Source organism: Homarus americanus, unplaced genomic scaffold (genome assembly GCF_018991925.1).
Source record: "Homarus americanus isolate GMGI-L3 unplaced genomic scaffold, GMGI_Hamer_2.0 scaffold48354, whole genome shotgun sequence".
NCBI lineage: Eukaryota > Metazoa > Arthropoda > Malacostraca > Decapoda > Nephropidae > Homarus > Homarus americanus.
In genome coordinates this window covers 3,106,422-3,127,413 of record NW_024723833.1, presented here as the reverse complement: position 1 = coordinate 3,127,413, position 20,992 = coordinate 3,106,422, and the positions used below count along the sequence as shown (strand labels likewise).

General features: G+C 38.3%; 1 protein-coding gene across 1 annotated transcript in view; it reads right to left on the bottom strand.

Annotated features, from left to right (window-relative positions):
* Positions 1–20,992, bottom strand: part of LOC121863747 — a 79,977-nt gene that overhangs the window by 16,518 nt on the left and 42,467 nt on the right. The window contains exons 19-29 of the mRNA XM_042362514.1: positions 20,752–20,879; positions 20,407–20,503; positions 20,120–20,245; positions 9,721–9,832; positions 8,736–8,906; positions 8,033–8,220; positions 4,940–5,132; positions 1,111–1,274; positions 762–951; positions 543–655; positions 150–372 (exon numbers count right to left, since the gene is read on the bottom strand). Of these exons, the coding sequence (XP_042218448.1) occupies positions 150–372; positions 543–655; positions 762–951; positions 1,111–1,274; positions 4,940–5,132; positions 8,033–8,220; positions 8,736–8,906; positions 9,721–9,832; positions 20,120–20,245; positions 20,407–20,503; positions 20,752–20,879 (1,705 nt within the window). The remainder of the gene's footprint in view (positions 1–149; positions 373–542; positions 656–761; positions 952–1,110; positions 1,275–4,939; positions 5,133–8,032; positions 8,221–8,735; positions 8,907–9,720; positions 9,833–20,119; positions 20,246–20,406; positions 20,504–20,751; positions 20,880–20,992) is intronic.

The following is a 20,992-nucleotide window of genomic DNA, read 5'->3' as shown; positions in this document are numbered from 1 at the left end:
CACCACCCTCACCATTATCCCTATCACCACCACCCTCACCATTATCCCTATCACCACCACCCTCACCATTATCCCTATCACCACCACCCTCACCATTATCCCTATCACCACCACCCTCACCATTATCAGTATAAAGACTGTATCCTCACCAGTCACCACAAGATGGTGTGTGTGGAAGCCATGGATGAAGGTCTTGCGGCCTGTGATGATGAAGGTCCCACCTGTAGCCAGGACTGCTCTAGCTGCTATATCAGACACATCTACCCCATTCACCAGCACTCCTCCAGTACCACCAATACCAGACAAGGCTGTTATCACCGTCAGGCTACCCACTGATAATGTCTTCGTGAAGTCCAAGTTGCACTTTATTACCTAAAAATTTATCAATTTACTAGGACAAAACTTTAATTATAAAAAATTGCCTTCCATCCTGTTCATTTCTTATACTGTGCATGTATTTCACACATTTGTACATTGAAACTTGTTATTTTATAACTTATTTACTAATACCAAGTTGTATTACAGTACTGTAGCTTACTGACCGTGTCTACATTGTCGAGGACAGACAGCCTGAAAAGTGCATCAATGTCCACACCATCGATCATTTCCACATGAAGTTGCTGTATGTCTACATCACGAAGGAACTCTACTTCCCCTGTGAATGTTAAAAATTCAGTTACTCATTTAGCATCCATTCAGGATTTATCACTTGACTGATTTTCCACATTTTCTACACTGATAATTTAAAACAATTTACCAACCAGTAATTTCCTGATCAGATGATTTCAGGACGAGTGTGGCGAGGAAGTGCATTATATCCATATTAATGGAATCGGCAAGGATGGATCCACTGGCGGTTGCACTGCCAGTTATTGTCAATTTCCCAATCACCACTGGTAAGTTCAGGCTCGTACCACCTTTCTCACTTTTCCATATTGCATGTTCATTTGCCTGCAGTCATTACATATTGTTGAAACAAGGTACATTTACACTATTCTATCCAGAGAATGTTGAACATTCTTTTCTAATATTCAGAATCTTATAATTAGTTACCATATATGTTATACTGAAATAAAAGATAAAAACTTTTCTATGGAATACACAACCCACCTTAAGTACATCACAGCCATCCAAGACTCCTGTAGTACTGTTGAGTCCTCCAAGGAAGGTTACATTGTTAGCGAATGTGACCGTGCCTCCCACGTACCCAACTTCATTTATCAGCAAGAGGTCAGTCACATCAATGCCATCTATGATGTCAGCTGACACATCAACTGAAAGAGAGAGACTTTATTGGAATAGTCACTGCACATGGCAATAGTGTACAATACTACTGGTAATTCCCAGACAGCTGGTGCAACTTTAAGTTTCCAATGAAAGTAAAGATTTCTAAATGTCATGTTAGTGGGTGGGCCTAAACCAGAATGGGGTTTCAGCTACCTATACCTTCCATAGATTATTATTTTTTCTTAACAGTAATCTTTTTGTTTCTGCTTTCTCTGTTCTGACAGAATAATCCAAGGAATCTTAAACTTCCTAAACAATTAATGGTCCGCTGGATGCCCTTCTTATTGCCAACCAACTTTTACGAAGAGGGAACGGGGTAAGACATACAGGACTTCCAAGTGCCCTTTAGTTGCTCCCTGTGAGTTATAAGTAATCCTAGAAGATTAGCTACCCACTTTTAACAACTCTGGTTGGACCTGGAGACCAAGCTGCAGACAGCTGCTCCCAAAACTGTCCATTAACCGATGTGTTCAAGTCCAGAATTCCAATAGCCAGAATTTAAATTCTTTTACCCCAAAAATGCATTGTGTGGGAAAAAATTTCCAAGGGGTGCATTTTCTAGAAAATTAAGAAAATTTTCCAGATACCAGGGAAAATCTGGGTACGAGATATTTGGGGGGTTAGAGGTAAAAATCAGGGGCATTTTCCAAAAATTAGGGAAAACTATGGGGATGGATTTTTCTGGAAAATTCCAAGAAAAATTCCAGTACCCGGATAAATTCCGAGGATTGGGGATTTTTTTTCAGGTTCACGAGAGGTAAGGCGCAATTTCCGGAGCACCAGAGAAAAGTTTCCCGGTACACATCTTTTTCACACAAGTGCGCTGCCCCAATTGTTCTGGCTAATGGAGAGATCACTTTCACAGTCCGAGGGGAAAGTATAGAAGAAAATCTACAACTTAGGTTATTATTCAGTCAGGGATGTGGTTGACAAACTGGTTAGAACAGCCGAATATGCACGGCAATTAAGGAACAGTGGAATGCTTTTACACAAACCTACATCAACCAAGGTGTGTATACCAAGTAGGAGCTTCTCACTACAAACAAACAAGGAATGCATTATACCATTAGATAAAAGATGCATCAAATCATCAGAAAGACACACAGATGAAGGCAAATATTTTGAAGGCCTCCAGAAAAAGACCGTACAGCAAACAAAAATAAACTTTTAAGAAGTCCAGCTCTTAAAATTCTAATAAGGCATAAAGTAAGATTAATGTTAGCATAGTACAGGTGTGTCAAATGAGTCGGGGAAGAAACAGTGGTAGAGAGACCAAGAGAAAGTTTAAGAATGTCAGTTCCCCTCTCGTGTGTACAGCAAGAGAATAAAGCATCTTCCCAGCTTTGGCTAAAGTATACAGTAGGGTCGGGATATATAGACGATTTTGGTTATATCCGGCTACCAAAATTATCGACATTTTCCTCAAAGTATACACGGATAATTTTTTGTTATTATTCGTAAGGGAAATTGTGCAGAAATATTTCAAATTTATCAAAATTGTCCAATATACAGTAGACTCGCAACTTCCGCGAGGGTTACCCTCCCAAGACCTGTGCAAAGTCAGAAACCCTCCAAAATCACCCTTAAATCACTACATACAGTACATACACACGTACATACACTAGAACTCATAAATCACGACTGTAATGTGATAGTACAGGTGATCAATTTTTATCTCGTGCAAAAAAATACATAACTTTTATATTCAAATTATTAGCTGTCTTGCAAGAAGTCCAGCAAGGCAAATTATATTCTGCTAACTTTAGTCTGTGATATTATACAAGATAAAAACTTTAAGCCTAAAACCACCCAACCCTGGCTGGGAAGATATGGGGGGGATGTTTAACAGTTGGTGCCAAGGTCTAGTGCTTATTTATCTGTCCTTAACCTTTAAGCCCCAGGTTAGGGTGCTAGTGGCAGTAACCCCCACCCAGGGTTAAATCAAGAAAAATCAAATTTCCCAAAAATAATTTTTAACCTTTTAAAATGATAAAACAACAAAATAAGTAAAACTATATATTGACCTTCGAGAAATTTCTCTTGCCGCACAGAGAGAGGGAGGAGGGGGGGAAGGAGAGATAAGGAGACAAAGTTGGTTTGACAGCCGACGCTCATGGTCCCTCGGCACTTGGCAGATATTTTTAGCTCGCCGTTGTGTCCAAATTGGCCAATAATGTATGTATTTACAGATCTTAATACTTATTTGCTATAAATAATTCATTTACAATATTTTATTTGCATAATTTTCATAAAAAAGTGCTTGGCAACACTCGCCAGTCAGTCGCCAGTATGCCTGGCTGTGTTTGTTTTTGGTAGAGCAAGTAATGCATAAAATAATTCCACACAAAAACAATCATAGCAGTTTTACAGTAACACTACCCTACAATACAACTACACAACTTTTATCAACATTACAGTACGAGGTACTTTGATACAACATGATGAAATGGACAAACGATGAAAATGAAACAAACGGTAGGTAATTATGTTCAGGAAGTTTCCCTGTGGCCGAGCATGTGGTGTGAGGCAAATAGTCACACTGGAATCTGATAACCTAAGCTGGGCATTTAAACTGTGGTGGGAATAGGCACGCATTCTGGAACGTCACCCGGGGCCTAAGGGGTTAAGAGCGACTAAATTTCTTATAAAATGTCACTGAACTGACCTGGGAGAATAGAATTAACAGTACTGGAATTCTTGTAAGATAGTGACTAGTTTGAATATAAACATACTATAGTTTGCAATAGACATACAAATTTTAGTTTTAATTTAAAATTTTATTACAACGGGCTAGAATTTTTATCTTGTGCAAAATATTATGTCCGAATTCAAATTATTCGCCATCTTACAAGGATTCCAGCAATGCAGTTTATATTCTGCTAACTTTAGTCTTACCAGAAGTCAGAGAGAAGTTTATTTATTATGACAGCTGGGCCAGAACCAGACAAGGGTTACCTAGTGGTATTTATTTATGTCATAGGGGAAGTTTGTTTTTCTTATAAAATTTAAATAAATTGACTTGGAGAATATAATTAACATTGCTGGAATTCTTATAAGATAGGGATTAATTTGAAAATGAAAAACATGCTATAGTTCACAACAGACATTAAAACTTTAGTACTTAATTAGTACATAGGACAAAAAATTTCTCTTGTGCAAAATATATGAGGTCTATATTCAAATTATTCACCATCTTGCAAGGATTCCAGCAATGTAATTTATTTTCTGCTAACTTTAGACTGCCAGTTTATGTCAAGTTTAGTCACTTTTATTGGCCTCCAGAACCTAACCCTATATTCCCCATTCATTACATATTATAAATGGCAATTTAGTATACAGTATAGCAACATCCTTGGACCCTATCTCGTGATATATCTCGACCCTACTGTATATATAATGAAACCTGACTACCCAACAGTGAATGGCGTCACTGGCAATCCCTTTCCAAGGTTCCACAGGCCTGCCAACTGTTAATGGACTCCACACATGCATGTTGGATAGCTAACTATTCTGTGGGAAGATACTTCATTCTCAAACCTGTACAATATGCATGTTACAGTATTCTCCACTTGGATATGGTTATTCCCCCATTAAAACAATACAATGCAATACAGTACAGTATATACTTCATGAGGCTGTACAATGTACTTACTTGCATTGACACTGTTGCTGAAGGTGTAATGGCTAAACACAGTCTGTTCAGTTGACCTGCTGAGGATGCGCCGAGCCAAGTCGGCAACATTGATGCCATTTATTGTTACTGGATCAAAGTTTCCCCCAATTTTTAGAGCCTGATGGAATGTCTTGACACCTCTGATAATACCATTGTAATCTTGCAGAACCACCTGAAAAAAAATACATGAACTACCAGTACTGCATACTGTATAATATTGCTTAAATAGCTACATTGTCCTTGCTACTCTAAAATAATACTACAGTATATTCAAAATACAGGCATTCCTTGAACTACAGGCATTTGCATCAAGTTTTGATATACTGTATGTTAGAAAATATTACACATTGCCAAGATGCCCAGAATAAAATAATGTGGCAACAATAAATGCCTGAAGTAGCAAAGTAAAAACCAATTTTATCCACAAACCCCTCGAGTAAAATTTATATTCTCAATTTTTTGTTAGAGAGTGTACAAACTTATTACTATACAGGTACTCCTCGACTTACGACCACCCGGACATACAAAGCCGCAGTCGTACAATTTTTTTTCAAATTACGTATTTTCGAGTCCCGACGTTAGTGATCACGTGGTGTACAGACAAAATTTTTGTTTGTAATTTCCTTTAAAATGGCTGGCAAGTGTAAAAGCGAGAGTTCTCGTGGCGAGGAGAAGAAAAATACACGGATTTTAGATTTTTTATGTATTATTTTCGCATTTTTGACTTGCGACCTGGTTGTCCGTCCCTAACCCCATCATGAGTCGGGGACCGACTGTACTGTACAATGTCTGTCTTTGCTACTATTCATCATCCTCCTAGAATGTGATGTCAGGCACCTCAGGGGTCAATATAAAGTGAGAATGTTGAAGCAACAGAGGGGGGACACTTCACTCTTAGGATGGCTCATGCCTCAGCTTATTCACAAAGGTGTCCACAGCATCACAGACGCGCTCACCAAGGATAGCTTTGTTCACAATACCGTGCCTGTTCCAAAATCTGAACAACCATCCAGAGCTGGCCTTAAAATTCCAATGGCCAAGATGTTCAGCAAGATGTTCTGCGGCAGCTTGAATGTCGATACCCTGCACTGGTACACCCTTGGTGCATTGTTGTGTATCATGTGTACACAGCATCTAGGCCAACAAATGGCTGCCTTCTCTTACGAAACCCCTTTGCCTTAGACCCATATGTCAATCTTCTTTGCTATGACCGAGTTTATCCTTGGCATGAACATCATCATAGAAGGTGGACTTCTTGATCCCATACATTCGACTCCTCGCTCATACTCTTCCAACATCTCCAGCTTCACCTCCAATGACAGGTTCTTTTTTGGTGAGAGCACGAGATGTTGGAGTAGAAGCTATCAACACAAAAAGTGTGTAGTAAATCGCTAAAAGTTAGTGTAGCGAGGAGCAGCGCACTGGTGATGCACATGGCAGCGAGACTCTGACCGACGCACATACCACACACACGCATACCATTTAGACAGATTTGAGATTTTCCCGACTTTTTGTAAATTTTACGATATACTATAGAGGGGTGGTTAGAGCACCTTGGAAAGTAGAGAAAAGAGAATTGCGATATAATGACATTCGATTTATCGAGGTTCTACTGTATATTAAAAAATCTGCCTCATTTTTCTTCAGTAACACAAAGAACTTAAGTACAGTATTGGGTTACAAATTTGGTTTCATGGAAAATTTGTCCATAGGATGCTTCTTCAATTACAGTTATGTAATTGAAGTCTTGGAAGACAAGTTTATAGTCAAGAACATTCTTACAGCAAAGAATCGTTTTCATAATCCGTGGGATACAGGTACGCCACTGTTACCATTCATCAAATTACTTCTATATAAGGAGCCATTAAGGTACAGTATTCCAAGGTACTCTGCACCAGTAGTTACACCTCGGGCAACAGCACTTATTTCCTTGCCTTATAAATTTTAAGTTTATTCATTTAACATGCGTCAATTTATATTACGAGATGAGATTCCAATCTTAACATTTTACATTTGTGGAATGATCATTTAGTAAATTTTACAAAATACCAAATATATGAAAGACCTAAAAGATCTGGTCACTAATTTATTTAACTTTTAAAAGAAGCAATTTTCCTTCATAATGGGAGGATTAATTTATACATGGCAGTGATTTACAACACTGTATATACAGTATTAAAGTGTAAACAAATAATGGACTGTTCTAGTAGATTATGTACAGTTAACCCACACTTTACGCGGTCCCACATTCCGCGTTTCCACGTTTACGCTGTGCCCTGCCGGAACCCAGGATGCTCACATTCCGCGGTGCGTGTACCCCTTTACAGGGAGAGCAGCTGGCGAGCCGCGCCATTTTTGGATCCAAACCTCCCGCCATCCGCCATGTTGTGTAAGCTGCGCGAACATGGTGCGCACAAGGTCGCCCAGTCATCAAAACATTACCAGTTCTTCACCCGCCACCCACCACAGCCGGCCCAAGTCAGTGATAGTGATAATTATGGTGAGGATATGGACTTAAATGGACTTTGACAAAGAGGCCCTGCAAGCCTCTGTGGTGGATAGTAATACAATTGATACAAGTGACACAGGTGAGGACCGATAATCTGCCCTCTGCCTCGGAACCAACCGCCCATCCCCATGTGCCCAGCCATTTTTTCTCCTAATGTAAGTGTTAAAAAACCTAATATTATTGATATTTCTCTTAATTATTAATTGTGTGTGCATACCATCATAAAGTTAAGATAATATTTTTACTACAACATACAGTAGTTGTGTGTCGTCAAAAAGTGGAGTTTGGGGATCGGCCCGGACTCCATTTCAATTAATCCCATATGTTATGTTATTCACTGTACGCGTTTCTCACTTTACGCGGTACCCTCCGGGTTACATTAACCGCGTAAAGTGAGGGTTAACTGTACAAATCTTCAATTGCGTAAGTAGGAAATTTTAATAGGTTTCAAAACACATTCGTCAGCTTTTAAACATACAATATTGCAGAGCACTTACAAACTTTGCCATCATTGAAGTTTACTTCCCCATCTCTTTTCACCAGCATTTTAGCCAATAACTTACATTTGTTAGATGTGCAGTCCAGTCATTGTTGTTGACCATGTTAAGCGCAGGTCCCTGGCTGAAGTGGACGCTCTTCACTGTGATGCGTCCAGTCACCACTTGATTTACAGAGGACTTCTTGAGGGCTCGCTCTACTACAGAATTCAAGTTAATTCCATCCACAGTGCCACTGACACCCAGGTACTGAACTGAGGGAACATGATGCAAGTTAAGGAGGCAAATGCCAACTTGCTTAATGTTGCATTAAACATGGATACAGTATTTATCATTATGAAATACTGAATAGTAACCAATGAAGACTTTTAGAGGGAACTTAGTATAGTATACGAGATAGAAATGTCCTTCAGAAGAAAACCATTGTTATTCCTTGGACTAAGGCTTAGAGGTTACTGTATATGCAAGTCTTAGAAAAAAAAAAGGATTCTTACCATTTTCAGAATGTTCTATAAAGTTAGAAAACTGAACACGAATGAACTTCCCACTCAATAAGAATCAAAGCTGCCCAAATTATATATTCAGGTAAGTGGGAAAGCAGGAAACGGATATGCAATCGATTTCTTTTTTTAGCATTTAAAATCCCAAATGATTTAAAAGAATTTGATCTCGACAACCTGAGTCAAGCCATTTTTACCTCCCACACAAGTAATTCTATAGACAGTGGAGGCAAATTCACTTATGTACTGTACAACAAAAGTAGAAGTACCATTAACATCTCCAGTAAACTGGAGATCACCAATGACAGTGGAATTCTCATCATCTAGAACTAGTTGTGATGCTGCTGCTTCAACATCCATGCCATTAATAGTGTCCACCATCAGGTTACTGGATAAGGTTATACCGGTTACTACAACATCATTGCGGAACACCAGATGACCTGTGAAGAATACGAGACATGAATGAAGTCAAAATTCTTTGGGTAATGCATCACTAACATTCAATCTCACTAAAGACCATAGTAAAAACCCTTTTTGAACAAAACACTAAAGTCTATAGTACTATTAGAGCTGGAGCTGGGCCAAAATCATAAATTGTTCTGATCTTTGACCCCCCAGTAAAATGATCAAATAGAAATTCCATGAAAGTCCTGTAAAAATAGCCAAATATAATTATTCATTGGTTGAATTATGGGATAATCCAAAAACCCCAAAGGAGGCACTTATGGTCATTACCCAATAAAACTATCAAACAAATTCAATTTTGTGAAGAATATATGCATTTAGCAAAGTAGATTCCTACAAACTCTTATAAATCTACAGGTTAATAAACATCCAAACAAATACCTTTTAGGGGACTTGCCTTTACTCCTAAGATCTTTAATAAAAGTAAATATAAAACAATGTTACACTACAAGCTAGTCTACCAAAACTCAAATTAGATTGCCCAGAATACAAAGACTGATTTTTGGTTTGCAAGATGGTAAAAACTACCAACCTTTTGTGGCAAAACAAGGAGCATGACAAACCAAGCCATGATTATTACCTCTTCATTTCCAGTAGGGTCCTTTTGCCAACAGCATCTGTTCCCAAGCAGTCACCCATCCTAGTACAGTGCTGACCAGACTTAACTTTGCTTAATTCCACATATTGGATGAAAAGTGGCATTTTCAACAAGGTACTGGCCAGTTCCTTGTTCAAATTACAATAGTTTATGCTGATAAGACCATCATAAATAAAAAATCTCAAGGTTACCAGTATGGGAGAGCGCGTGATCCAGTAACATGAGGTCCGAAGGTATACGCAGTCCATTCAAGAGGCCAGTTAACACCAAGTCGCCAACAACCATAATCGAGCCACTGAAATTCTGAAATCATGGTGTAATGTACTCTATATTCATCACCATCTTTTAATGATGTCAATGTTTCCTAAAATTCTTAAATTTCCATTTTTTTTTTTTTTACTAGTTCACACATTTTCATTACACAAATACCTCCCTCCATAATGTAGAAGGATTCATAAATCCCTTTTTCTTTCACTATTCATACTACAGTACAGTAAAACCATTATCCAGCACTATAATCTTGCACATGTTGGAAACTAGCATATTCGATCTTTAACAAGAAACCAATCTATCTTTGTGGAAAGTACTATCATATTTTAGCTCCATGTGAATTCAGTATAATAAGTGATGTACACCAAGCAATCCATATACCTGCATTTGTTTGTCAATAAGGTACAAGAACACAGTGGCTGAATATCATAGCCAGTAAGGTGAACCAATTGATCCAAAAATTTATACCCAAGACCAAACCCAGTGCCTCCAGGAGTACAGCAATCTCTCCGTTAGCCAGAACAATTGGTGCAGAGCATTTCCGGGAAGGAGAGATTTCTGGGTAACGAGAAGACTCAAAGCCGAAAAAATCCCTCATCCCCGGAATTTTCCAAAACTTCCGGGTAACCGAAAGATGTTCTTGAAAGTTCCAGAAATTGCCCATTACATTATCTCTAGAACCCAGAAAAATATCCCCAATCCAGGAATTTTCAGAATTTTCCGGGTATCGGGTTAATTCTCTGAACTTCCCGGAAAATGTGCCTCTCGGAAAATCGTTCCCAAAGCCTGAATTTACAGGAATATTCCAGCTTTGGACACCATATTCCTAAAAATTTCAATTCTGGCTATCTGAGAGTTCCAGGTTTGAGGGATTCCAGCAACCGAGATATTACTGTACAAGGAGACCACTACACGAACCATGCAGAGGTCAACAAAGTTAAGAAAAATAAAAAATTAGAGATGTGGGTTAGGACAAACAATGAGCATGGCAGATCCAGGAACCAAGCACTGTCAAGGTGTAAAGGGCTGAAAGAGTTCAATAGGTAAATTGCAAGCGAGGTCAAGTCAAACTCGGAGTTATAAGGCTATAAAAAGTCTAAATTAAAAACACGCAGTGTATCAGACCTAAGGCTTGAAGAAGGTAGTACTGAAAATTCTGATCAGGACAAGGCAGAGGCATTGAAGTTTTTTCTTCAGTGTTTACAAGAGTATGTGAACATTCTTCCTGCGTTTGAGGACAGTTTGACAGCACTGACCCACATTGCATTTTCAGAAGAGGTTTCAAGAAAAATTGTCAAAGCTAAAGGTTCACAAGAGTCCTGGCCCTGACATGGTGCATCCCAGTGCCAAGAGAGTTGTGCAATGAGCTTGCAGAGTCCCTGGAGATCCTGCTCTGTAGATGCCTGGATGAGCAAAAAGACTCGAGTGATTGGAAAAGGGCATATGCAAGTCCCATTTTCAAGAAGGGAGTCACTCCACTAATAATTATAGACCAGTGAGCCTGAACCAGCATAGTATGTAATTTGAGCATTATAAGAGATGCCATGATGGAACATTACAAAACAACCTAGTAAAGGATCGCCAACACTTATGTCGGGACGCTCAGGTTTAGCACAATTACTCAAGGTACTGGCTGTTTGGATCCAAACATATTGACAAACAGTCTACCCCATGAAGTGCTGAAAATTAAACTGGAGGGGGCATGGCATTCAAGGAAGTGTCAGAGCGTGGATCTGAGACTTTCTGTACGATCGCACAGTGCGTGGTGATTAATGGTACAAAACCGTCATGTGTACCCATGACAAGCAGGGTACCACATGTATTGGGCTCAGTTTCATAAACGACATGCCAGAAGCTCTAGACGCCATACAAATGTTTGCAGAACTAAGCTTCAAGAATGGTCAAAGAAAAAGCTGCTATGATTCAATGTCACAAAGTGTAAGATGATAAATCTGGGACGTACCAACAGGAAGGTGGCGTATCTTATGTCCCAACGGGACAAAGAAACTGCATTAATAGAGACCAGATGCAAAAAGGACCTGGGTGTGTATGTTGACAATGAACTGAAATTCTCAGGCCATTTTAAGAAGAATCGATCAACTAAATTTTTAGGTCTTACAAGAGAGGTGCTTCCCCACCTGGTTCCCGAGATATGCTTAGGACAGTTTATTGAAAATGTCCAAACGAGGTCCACCATACTGGTGTCTGAACTTCAGCACCTCCACTATCCAGAGATTAGAGCACTTGCAACTGCCCAGCTTACACTAAAGACAAGCAAGGAGAGGGCGGGGACCTAATTGAGATGTATAAACATTTCAAAGGGCACTACTCGGTCGAGTGTCCTTACCTGGAGCTGGCAGATGCCTGCCCCCACAAGGGGTCATGGCTCAAGGTTGTAGAAGCCACAAGCCCAGAAAACTGTGAAGGCAAACTTTGAGTGAAAATTGCCAACGCTTGAAACAACCTGCCAGTGTGTGCTGTGACGACACTCAGTGCGAGCGGCTTCAAGACCAGATTTGACCAGTACTGGAGCAGGTTCAGATACATTCAGGATTCCGTGCAAGCCCAAGCAGCTAGCGAGCCAATCAGTGGTGAAGAGGATAAAAGAAAGGAGTAAAAGTACACTGTATTGTAACTGCTGCATTACCCTGGGTAGAGGAACTTACCTGGCACCTCCCATCCACCCTCCTCAAGTTAGAAGTTTTTACTGTATATTTTGCCTACTTGTGACAACTCATTTCTGATGTGACCAGTACAGTACTGTATGCTAATTTACCAATTTATACAAATAACTTAAAATTAACCCATTCACCGAGACGTCATTAATTACTCGGCATATCCTGTGTGATATTTGATAATTTTTTTTTATAGTATACAAGTACTGTAATGCTTTTTTTTGCCGTGTTCAACTATATACTCTATTCAACTTCGTAGAAAATTAAGTACGTACTTATAAAAGTCATTTTTACCCCTCGGACACACTCGCCAATTTTAAACCACATGATCGTATATGATACAACCGCAGCGATCTGGAAAAGTTTACTGTATCACACATAATACAGGTACTCCCTGGCTTATGACGGGGTTAGGGACCGACATCCAGGTCGTAAGTCGAAATGGTTGGAAGTCGGAAATGCTTAAACATTGAAAATAGAAAATTTGGGTCTTTCTTTTCAGCACCACAAAACTCACTTTTAATCTTGCCAGCCACTTTAAAGTGAATTACAGATGAATATTTTGTCTGTACTGACTTTGGGACTCAAAATACATAATTTTACCACATTTTGGTACACTGAGGCGGTTGTAAGTGCGGGTGGACGCAAGTCGAGTCCGTCGTAAGTTGGGGACTACCTGTACAGACGCAGCAAAAGTGTAAAATGAATGAAACTAAAATATTACACAATTAACCAAAGTAATACTAACCAACGTAAACATGGATGTCAATGTGCGAAGCACAACATGCATCCATACACAATTGCAGTAAAAAAATCCTCCATGAAACAATATAGGAGGCATCTAGCATAGCACAGATGAACTAACCAAATCAGTTTTGAGTAAACGAGACCCAAAGTTTTACAACTACGTACTATATACTACAGATCGGCACTCTTTCTCCCCAAACCACACCTATGTTTTCATGACAAGATCAAAAGATAAAGCCTGGGAAATATTAACACTATAGAGAACAGTTTTTGAAATGGGTGGGAGTTCACCTATGCTATGCTAGATGCCTCATATGACCTCACGGATGAAGGATTCAACTCTTCCGAGACAACACTCATCATATTGACTTTCGAAATTCATCATGCCCATCTAGACATACTTTTTCCCATGTGTACATGTACAGTATTACCCCGCCTAACGCTGTTTCACTTAACGCGTTTTATCATATACACGGTGCCTCGCCAGAGCTGAACTTTCACTTAACACGGATTTTTTCCACATATACGCGGTGAGTGTCCGGCTCGAGAAGCTATTTTTAGATTTGCCCCACCCTGCCTGACTGCCTGTTTTAGCTCATAAAATTCATACAAATTACCGGGCCAGAATATAATTTACATTGCTGGAATTCTTATAATCTGGTGATCATTTTGAATATAAACATCATATTTTTGCATTAGACATACAAATTTTAGATAAAAATTTTTCTCAAATTAACTATGTTATCTTTTGTGCAAAATATATGACATTTATATTCAAAATATTCCTGGTCTTACAAGGAATCCAGCAATGTCAATTATATTATCCTAACTTTAGTTTGAGGTATTATTTATTAAAATTTAGTGGTTATCCCACACATCTCCTTGGGACAGTTGGTGGGGGGTGGGGTGGGGGAGGGAGGGACCGACTGACCATCTGTTACCCTGTGAAGAATTATTTTTTTTTTATTAACTGAAGATATTTGTTTTAGCTCATAAAATTCATACAAATTATCAGGTCTGAATATAATTTACATTGCTGGAATTCTTATAATTTGATGATCATTTTGAATATAAACATCATATTTTTGCATTAGACATACAAATTTTAGATAAAAATTTTTCTCAAATTAACTGTTATCTTTTGTGCAAAATATATGACTTTTATATTCAAAATATTCCTGGTCTTACAGTGAATCCAGCAATGTCAATTATATTATCCTAACTTTAATCGGAGGTATTATTTAATACTAAATGTTAAAAACCCTGGAAGGGAGGATTGGTGGGGGGGAGGGTTGGGACTGACAGCACGGTTGGAAGAGGGGGGGAGGCAAGGTGGGGTACTTTGATTGACAGATAGTGTTGTGAAGATTATTTTTTTTTTTTTTATTAACTGAAGATATTTGTTTTAGCTCATAAAATTCATACAAATTACCCGGTCAGAATATAATTTACATTGCTGGAATTCTTATAATTTGGTGATCATTTTGAATATAAACATATATTTTTCATTAAACATACAAATTTTAGATAAAAAATTTTCTCTAGGTAACTATGTTATCTTTTGTGCAAAATATATGACATTTATATTCAAAATATTTCTGGTCTTACAAGGAATCCAGCAATGTCAATTGTATTATCCTAACTTTAGTTTGAGGTATTTATTAAAATTTAGTGGTTTTCCCCCAAAAATTTCTCTGAGAGGGAAGAGCCAGGGAGTGTAGTGTGAGAGAGGGAGGGAGTCGAGTCCATTATTTGAATGGACATTAACTTGGCGACTGTATTTCTCTTAAGTATTAATTGTGTGCATGTACCATCATAAAATTAAGATGTTATTTTTACTACAACATAGGTATGTGCCTTCAAAAAGTGGAGTTTGGGGGTCAGGCCGGTTTCTATTGGAATTAATCCCATATGTTCTGTTGTTCACTTAAAGCGATTTCACTTAACGCGGGACCCTCTGGGTTCAATTGACCGCGTTAAGTGGGGTACAACTGTACAGTCCCCTTCACTAATGCACTTACAGGGGCTAGTCAGGTTTTGTGCAGTGGCAGCCATGGGGCAAAAATATAATTAATAAATTATGAATTACTATAATATGAATAATAATAAATAATTATAATTAAAAATAATTATGCAACTCAATCCCTCTCCTCGCTAACAGTGAAAACTGGAAGTTAGTAATGTGAATAATTATTTTATCGGGAGTTGAATGAGAAGAACTCCCCGTCATGTATGGTCGTTTGATCTTCAAACAAACATCACATATTTCTGCAAAATTATTATTATTATTGTGGGCCAATACTGTAAGACAAGTTAATGATCACCAAAAACCCAAACGTCTTGCATTCTTCTGCAGAGTAATGACAATATGTTTTCACATGTGCGCACTTACATACACGGTCTTACTTTTTTACCATTTATGGTTAGCTACTCCTATTGTTCCAATTATTAATGTTAAATAACATTACTTAAAACAACCATATTAATTTTTTTTACATTAATTTTACTATAGCTACAACCAGGGTCTCATTTTCTTCAGTTTTATAAGTAGAACCAATCAGTCACTGGTTTAGCAAACATTAACGAAAACCATGCCGTCTCGTCTCCTAGTGTGTTAATATTCTACGTATCATTAATGAATTTTGTTGTTCATTTTGCACACAACATTAATTCAATCAAAAAGATATTCAGTAATAAACAATAATGAATCTTTCGTACACAAGATAAATGACGCTGTTTACACGATTGTGCATGCCTGAACTTTGGCGGGCCGCTCAAACCCTCCGAAATTCGAGTTTCGCCGTCAAAATTTGAAATTGTCTAGTTTTTTTTCCAAATAAAAAATCGCTGAATTAAAAACTCGCAAAATTTGAGAACCTACTGTACAATCTTACTTTTAGTTTTTGTTATCCTCGACGATCATAGCAAGTTGAAGTTACATAAAACCTGAGGAGCTCATAAAACTTTAATGGCCTCGTCATAATCAACCCATACTGTTCAAAGTCCTTTCTCTGCCCTTGATAAAAATGGCTCCGCTCATTCTGAACAGGATGTGACCACCTTTACTTACCAAGCACACAGCCAGATACATAGCTCCAGGCCCCCAAGGCAAAATGACACCCTACTTTTGAAGGACTTTCAACCATATTTCTAGTCTACCTAAGGGTGTGTTTACATCCAACACCAACATTTAGAGGAAGGGTGAAAAATAGTGACATCCATCAAAAAAGATGCTTTAACCCCCTTGTAATGCCGAGCACCTCAATGGAGACCCTGCAATTGTGTGTAAATGAGGCGGCAAGTAGAACCACAACCTGGGACCATCAAAATTTGTCATGCCATATGGCAGCAAGGTCTACCATTAGACAACACATTATGGAATCAAAGTAATACAATATTAAAGCAAAACGATATTAAAACAAACATCAATATGGAATGACCTGTGGAATGTTTATGACAAGCCCCTGAAAATGCACTAGTGAAGGACTGAGTGCAAGAAATTACTATGTTCAGACATTGCAATTTAGTTATTTGTCATTAATGCAACAGTTTACACAAAATACTGCATGCCCAAAATAAATTCGGCACAATCAGATAGTTATTTAGAATTACAGTGAACCCTCGCTTTACGCGGTTTCACTTTACGCGTTTCTACGTTTACGCAGTACCCTGCCAGAACAGGAATTCCCACTTTACACAGTGCATCTGCTCATATACGCGGGTGAAGTATAATTTTTTTTATTTAGCTCATAAAATTCATACAAATTATCAGGCCAGAAGATAATTTACATTGCTGGAATTCTTACAATTTGATGATCATTTTGAATATAAGCATCATAGATTTTGCATTAGACATACAAATTTTAGATCTAATGCAAGTATTTTGTTTACTCAGAAAATATGTTATCTTTTGTGATAAATATATGAAGTGTATATTCAAAATATTCCTGGTCTTGCAAGGAATCCAGCAATGTCAATTATATTATCCTAACTTTAGTCTGAAGTATTATTTATAACAAAATGTAAATATACTGTTATAACCCAATCATTTCTCTGGTAGGGAGGGAAGGTGGGGGTGAGGGGTATGGAGGGAGGGACCCAGGGAGCAGGTGGGAAGAGGGGGGAGGTGGAGTATTTTGATTGACATAGTATTTTGGTAAGTATATTTTGTTTATTTATTGAAGATATTTGTTTTAGCTCATAAAATTCATACAAATTACCCCGCCAGAATATAATTTACATTGCTGGAATTCTTACAATTTGATGATCATTGTGAATATAAACATCATAGATTTTGCATTAGACATACTAATTTTAGATCCAATGTAAGTATTTTGTTTACTCCGAGTAAATATGTTATCTTTTGTGCAAAATATGACATTTATTTTCAAAATATTCCTGGTCTTACAGGGAATCCAGCAATGTCAATTATAATATCCTAACTTTAGTTTGAGGTATTATTTATTACTATACCTTAAAATCTAGTGGTTTTCCCCAAAAAATTTCTGAGAGGGAAGAGCCAGCGAGTGTAGTGTGAGAAGAGGTGGAGGAAGTCGAGTCCATTATTTGAATGGACATTAACTTGGCAACTGTATTTCTCTAAAGTATTAATTGTGTGCATGTACCATCATAAAATTAATGTTATTTTTACTAGAACATAGGTATTGTGTCGGAAAAAGTGGAGTTTGGGGGTCAGCCGGTCTCTATTTCATTTAATCCCATATGTTATGTTGTTCACTTTACGCCTTTCTCGCTTTACGCGGGCCTCAGTGGGTTCAATTGACAGCGTAAAGTGAGGGTTCACTGTATTGTAAACAATTTATTAAAATTACAAAAAACCTACAAAATTAAACTTACCTCCCCAATTTGAAAAATACTAATGCCTTCAAAACAAGGTCATGATCCTCATGTGTTAACCCATCTAATAGACCGTGATACTTCTATAAATATGGACTATATACATTATCTATGCATTACAATCTATTAGACGGGGCTAATACATTCAAACAAACCGCAAGTACCACAGAAAAAATGCAGAAAGATAGGAGTAAACAAAGTGCCAAATGTGAGCTTTGAAGTAGAGCCAGGGAAGTGTGATGTTACCATAGGAGTTCCACATACCTGTAAGTAATTATTGTACTAATTATAGGTGGGGTGACTAAGGAAAAGTTAAGGGTGATGGGCTGGAGCAAGGATTAATAACAGGCAACATTATCTGGAAGATGCAAATTTTTTTTTTTTTGCAGTGAGCACAAACCACAAAATGTGCATTATAAATTTGACAGTATTCCAAGGAAATTTAAGGTACAGTTGCAGAAATGGGTGCCAACACCAGTGGTAATCGGTCTCCAAACGGCATTGTTACAGTATCACCCTGAATGAATGGGTATTGGACATGTAAGGACAGACATGATTAGTGAACAGGTTTGGAGACAAGGGATACTGTGGCGGGTGTAGAAACATTTCCACAACTGTACCATAAATACTGGAAACAGATGGGGCTGTCCAAGTGGCTAACTTTGCCTTATCCTCTTCACTATGGATCAACCTGTCACACTGACAAGTACTGGGCATGCAGTGGTTAGATAATATATAACCTATGCCAGTGTTGGTAAAGTCCAGTCATCAAACAACTCTCACTTGGTGCCATTACACCATTAGCAGATTATTCTAGGAGTTCACAACTCTCCAAGATAGTTTGCACTAATAATTTTCTGAAATTCTGGTTTTTTCAACCTTGGGTGGTGTTCTCTAAAGGGGTAGGTATTTGTTAGTTCCAGGTGTGAACACTCAATTGAGTACAATTTTGTCCTGAGGTGCTTCAATTCGCAGCCATTTTCCATGCTTGCATGGGTTAGCCATGGTTACCTGATGGGATCAGTTGGGTAAACTCGGAATGGGATGCTCTCTGCTCACAATAAACCCAGGGTACCAGCCCAGGAAATGCAGCCAAGATCAGGTGAAAGGCACAGCTCTGGTGATGGTTGCCATCAGACATACTGAAGTAAAGTTTTACAGCTGGATGTCCTTCCTAACACCAACTAACAGGGTGGGAACAGCTGGTAAGGCAGGGTTGCAACTGACAAGTAATCAAAGACTACCTTCCCCACCTGCAGACATTATCTAAAGATACCCGAGGAGCCTGAGTGCAGGCACCAGACGGGTTTGACCGTACCAGTAGTCCAAACGAGGAAGCGCCTCACCTTTGTAGAGCATTAGGAAGGAAAGATAATCTAGGTAGGTAGGTAGGTGTGTGTGTGTGTGTGTGTGTGTGTGTGTGTGTGAGCGGGTGTGTGTGAACATCCCAGCATCCTTGCCTCACCTCGCCAAAATTGAAACTGAAAAATTAAATACTGGAAGATTGAAAAATTTGAGGATTTGGGAATTTTGTTTGGCAAGAATGATAAACATACAGGTACATGAAAAATATGTTAAATATGGGAGGACAGTTTATGGGAGGCCAATTTGACAGCTAGGAAGTATGAAGGAAGGGAATACTACAGACTTGGAGGTAAACGACACTAGCAGTATAGTACATTACTGTACTTTCGACCTTATTCTGGTGAAGCAACGTTGCACGGAGCAATCCCCTAAAATTAAAAGCTTCAAAGTTATCTAATAACCATCTTATGTCTAATATTGGCATTAATAAATTTCAAAGTACAGATTTGTGCCATTTAAATAACATACAAATATAGAGTAAAAATTAAGTAGAAAGGGGCAAGGAGGCCATGAAAAAACTATCTAAATAGTTGGCCTCCCAGGTTTACTGTAACTTACTGGTTCTATCAATAAGTGCAAGTAAATTTACTAGCTATAGTTCAAAAGAACACGCAACTTTATAAATACTGTACCCTGTATGTGAGAATCTAATAACTATCTTGCACCAGGAACTTACAATAAATCCTTCAATGGTTTCTTCACCAAACAACTTCACTACATTCTTGTCCAGCTCGGATACATCCACTCCGTCCACTGTTTTGTAAGCTTCCATTTCCAGGTTACCCTCCACGACAACTGGCCCCTGGAACACCAGTATGTTACCATAAAAACCTACCCAGTACCTTTTTTTAAGTTATGTATTTTCACACCAATCAAATATATTGCATTTTGTCAGTTGCTGCCTTTAGGTTTGCATTAAAAATATTCCGTGTCAAGAAGAAAGTGCATGCTTTGGTTGCTAACCTTAAAGGTGTAATGACCAATGATGTATTGGAACCCAGACGTGTGAAGAAAGTCAGCCATATTATTGCCATTAATAGTAATACCAGTCACTGGACCACTGGAGGAGAATTTAATTTACAATATACATTCCTATGAGATAGAGTAGTGTTTTTATCAAGAGCAAGATCCTATAAAAACTGCCTACTAAAGGAAAACGAAGGTAAAATAATTGTATTGGCTATCTGTTAAGCAAGGGAAATGTTTTAAAAATTTAAAATAACGTTACTGCCAAGTTGGTTATTAAAGTTCTTATTAAAACTCAATGGAAAGCCCTACATGATCATTGTTAAAAATTATTATATTTACCGGAATTCTGCCCGATTAATGTGGAGTCCGACTCCAATATTCTGGTTCACAGAGCGCCTCCAGTAGCGGTCTTCTATAGCATCCAATACTAGACCATTTACAGTTGTAGCCACGACATCACCAGTACACTGAAACATTAAATTTTATACAAATTCTGCCAATTTGTCTAGTCGAGTCTACAATACAGAAGATCCTTGACATTTGCGAGGGATAGCTTCCAAGAAATGTTGCAAATTGGCAA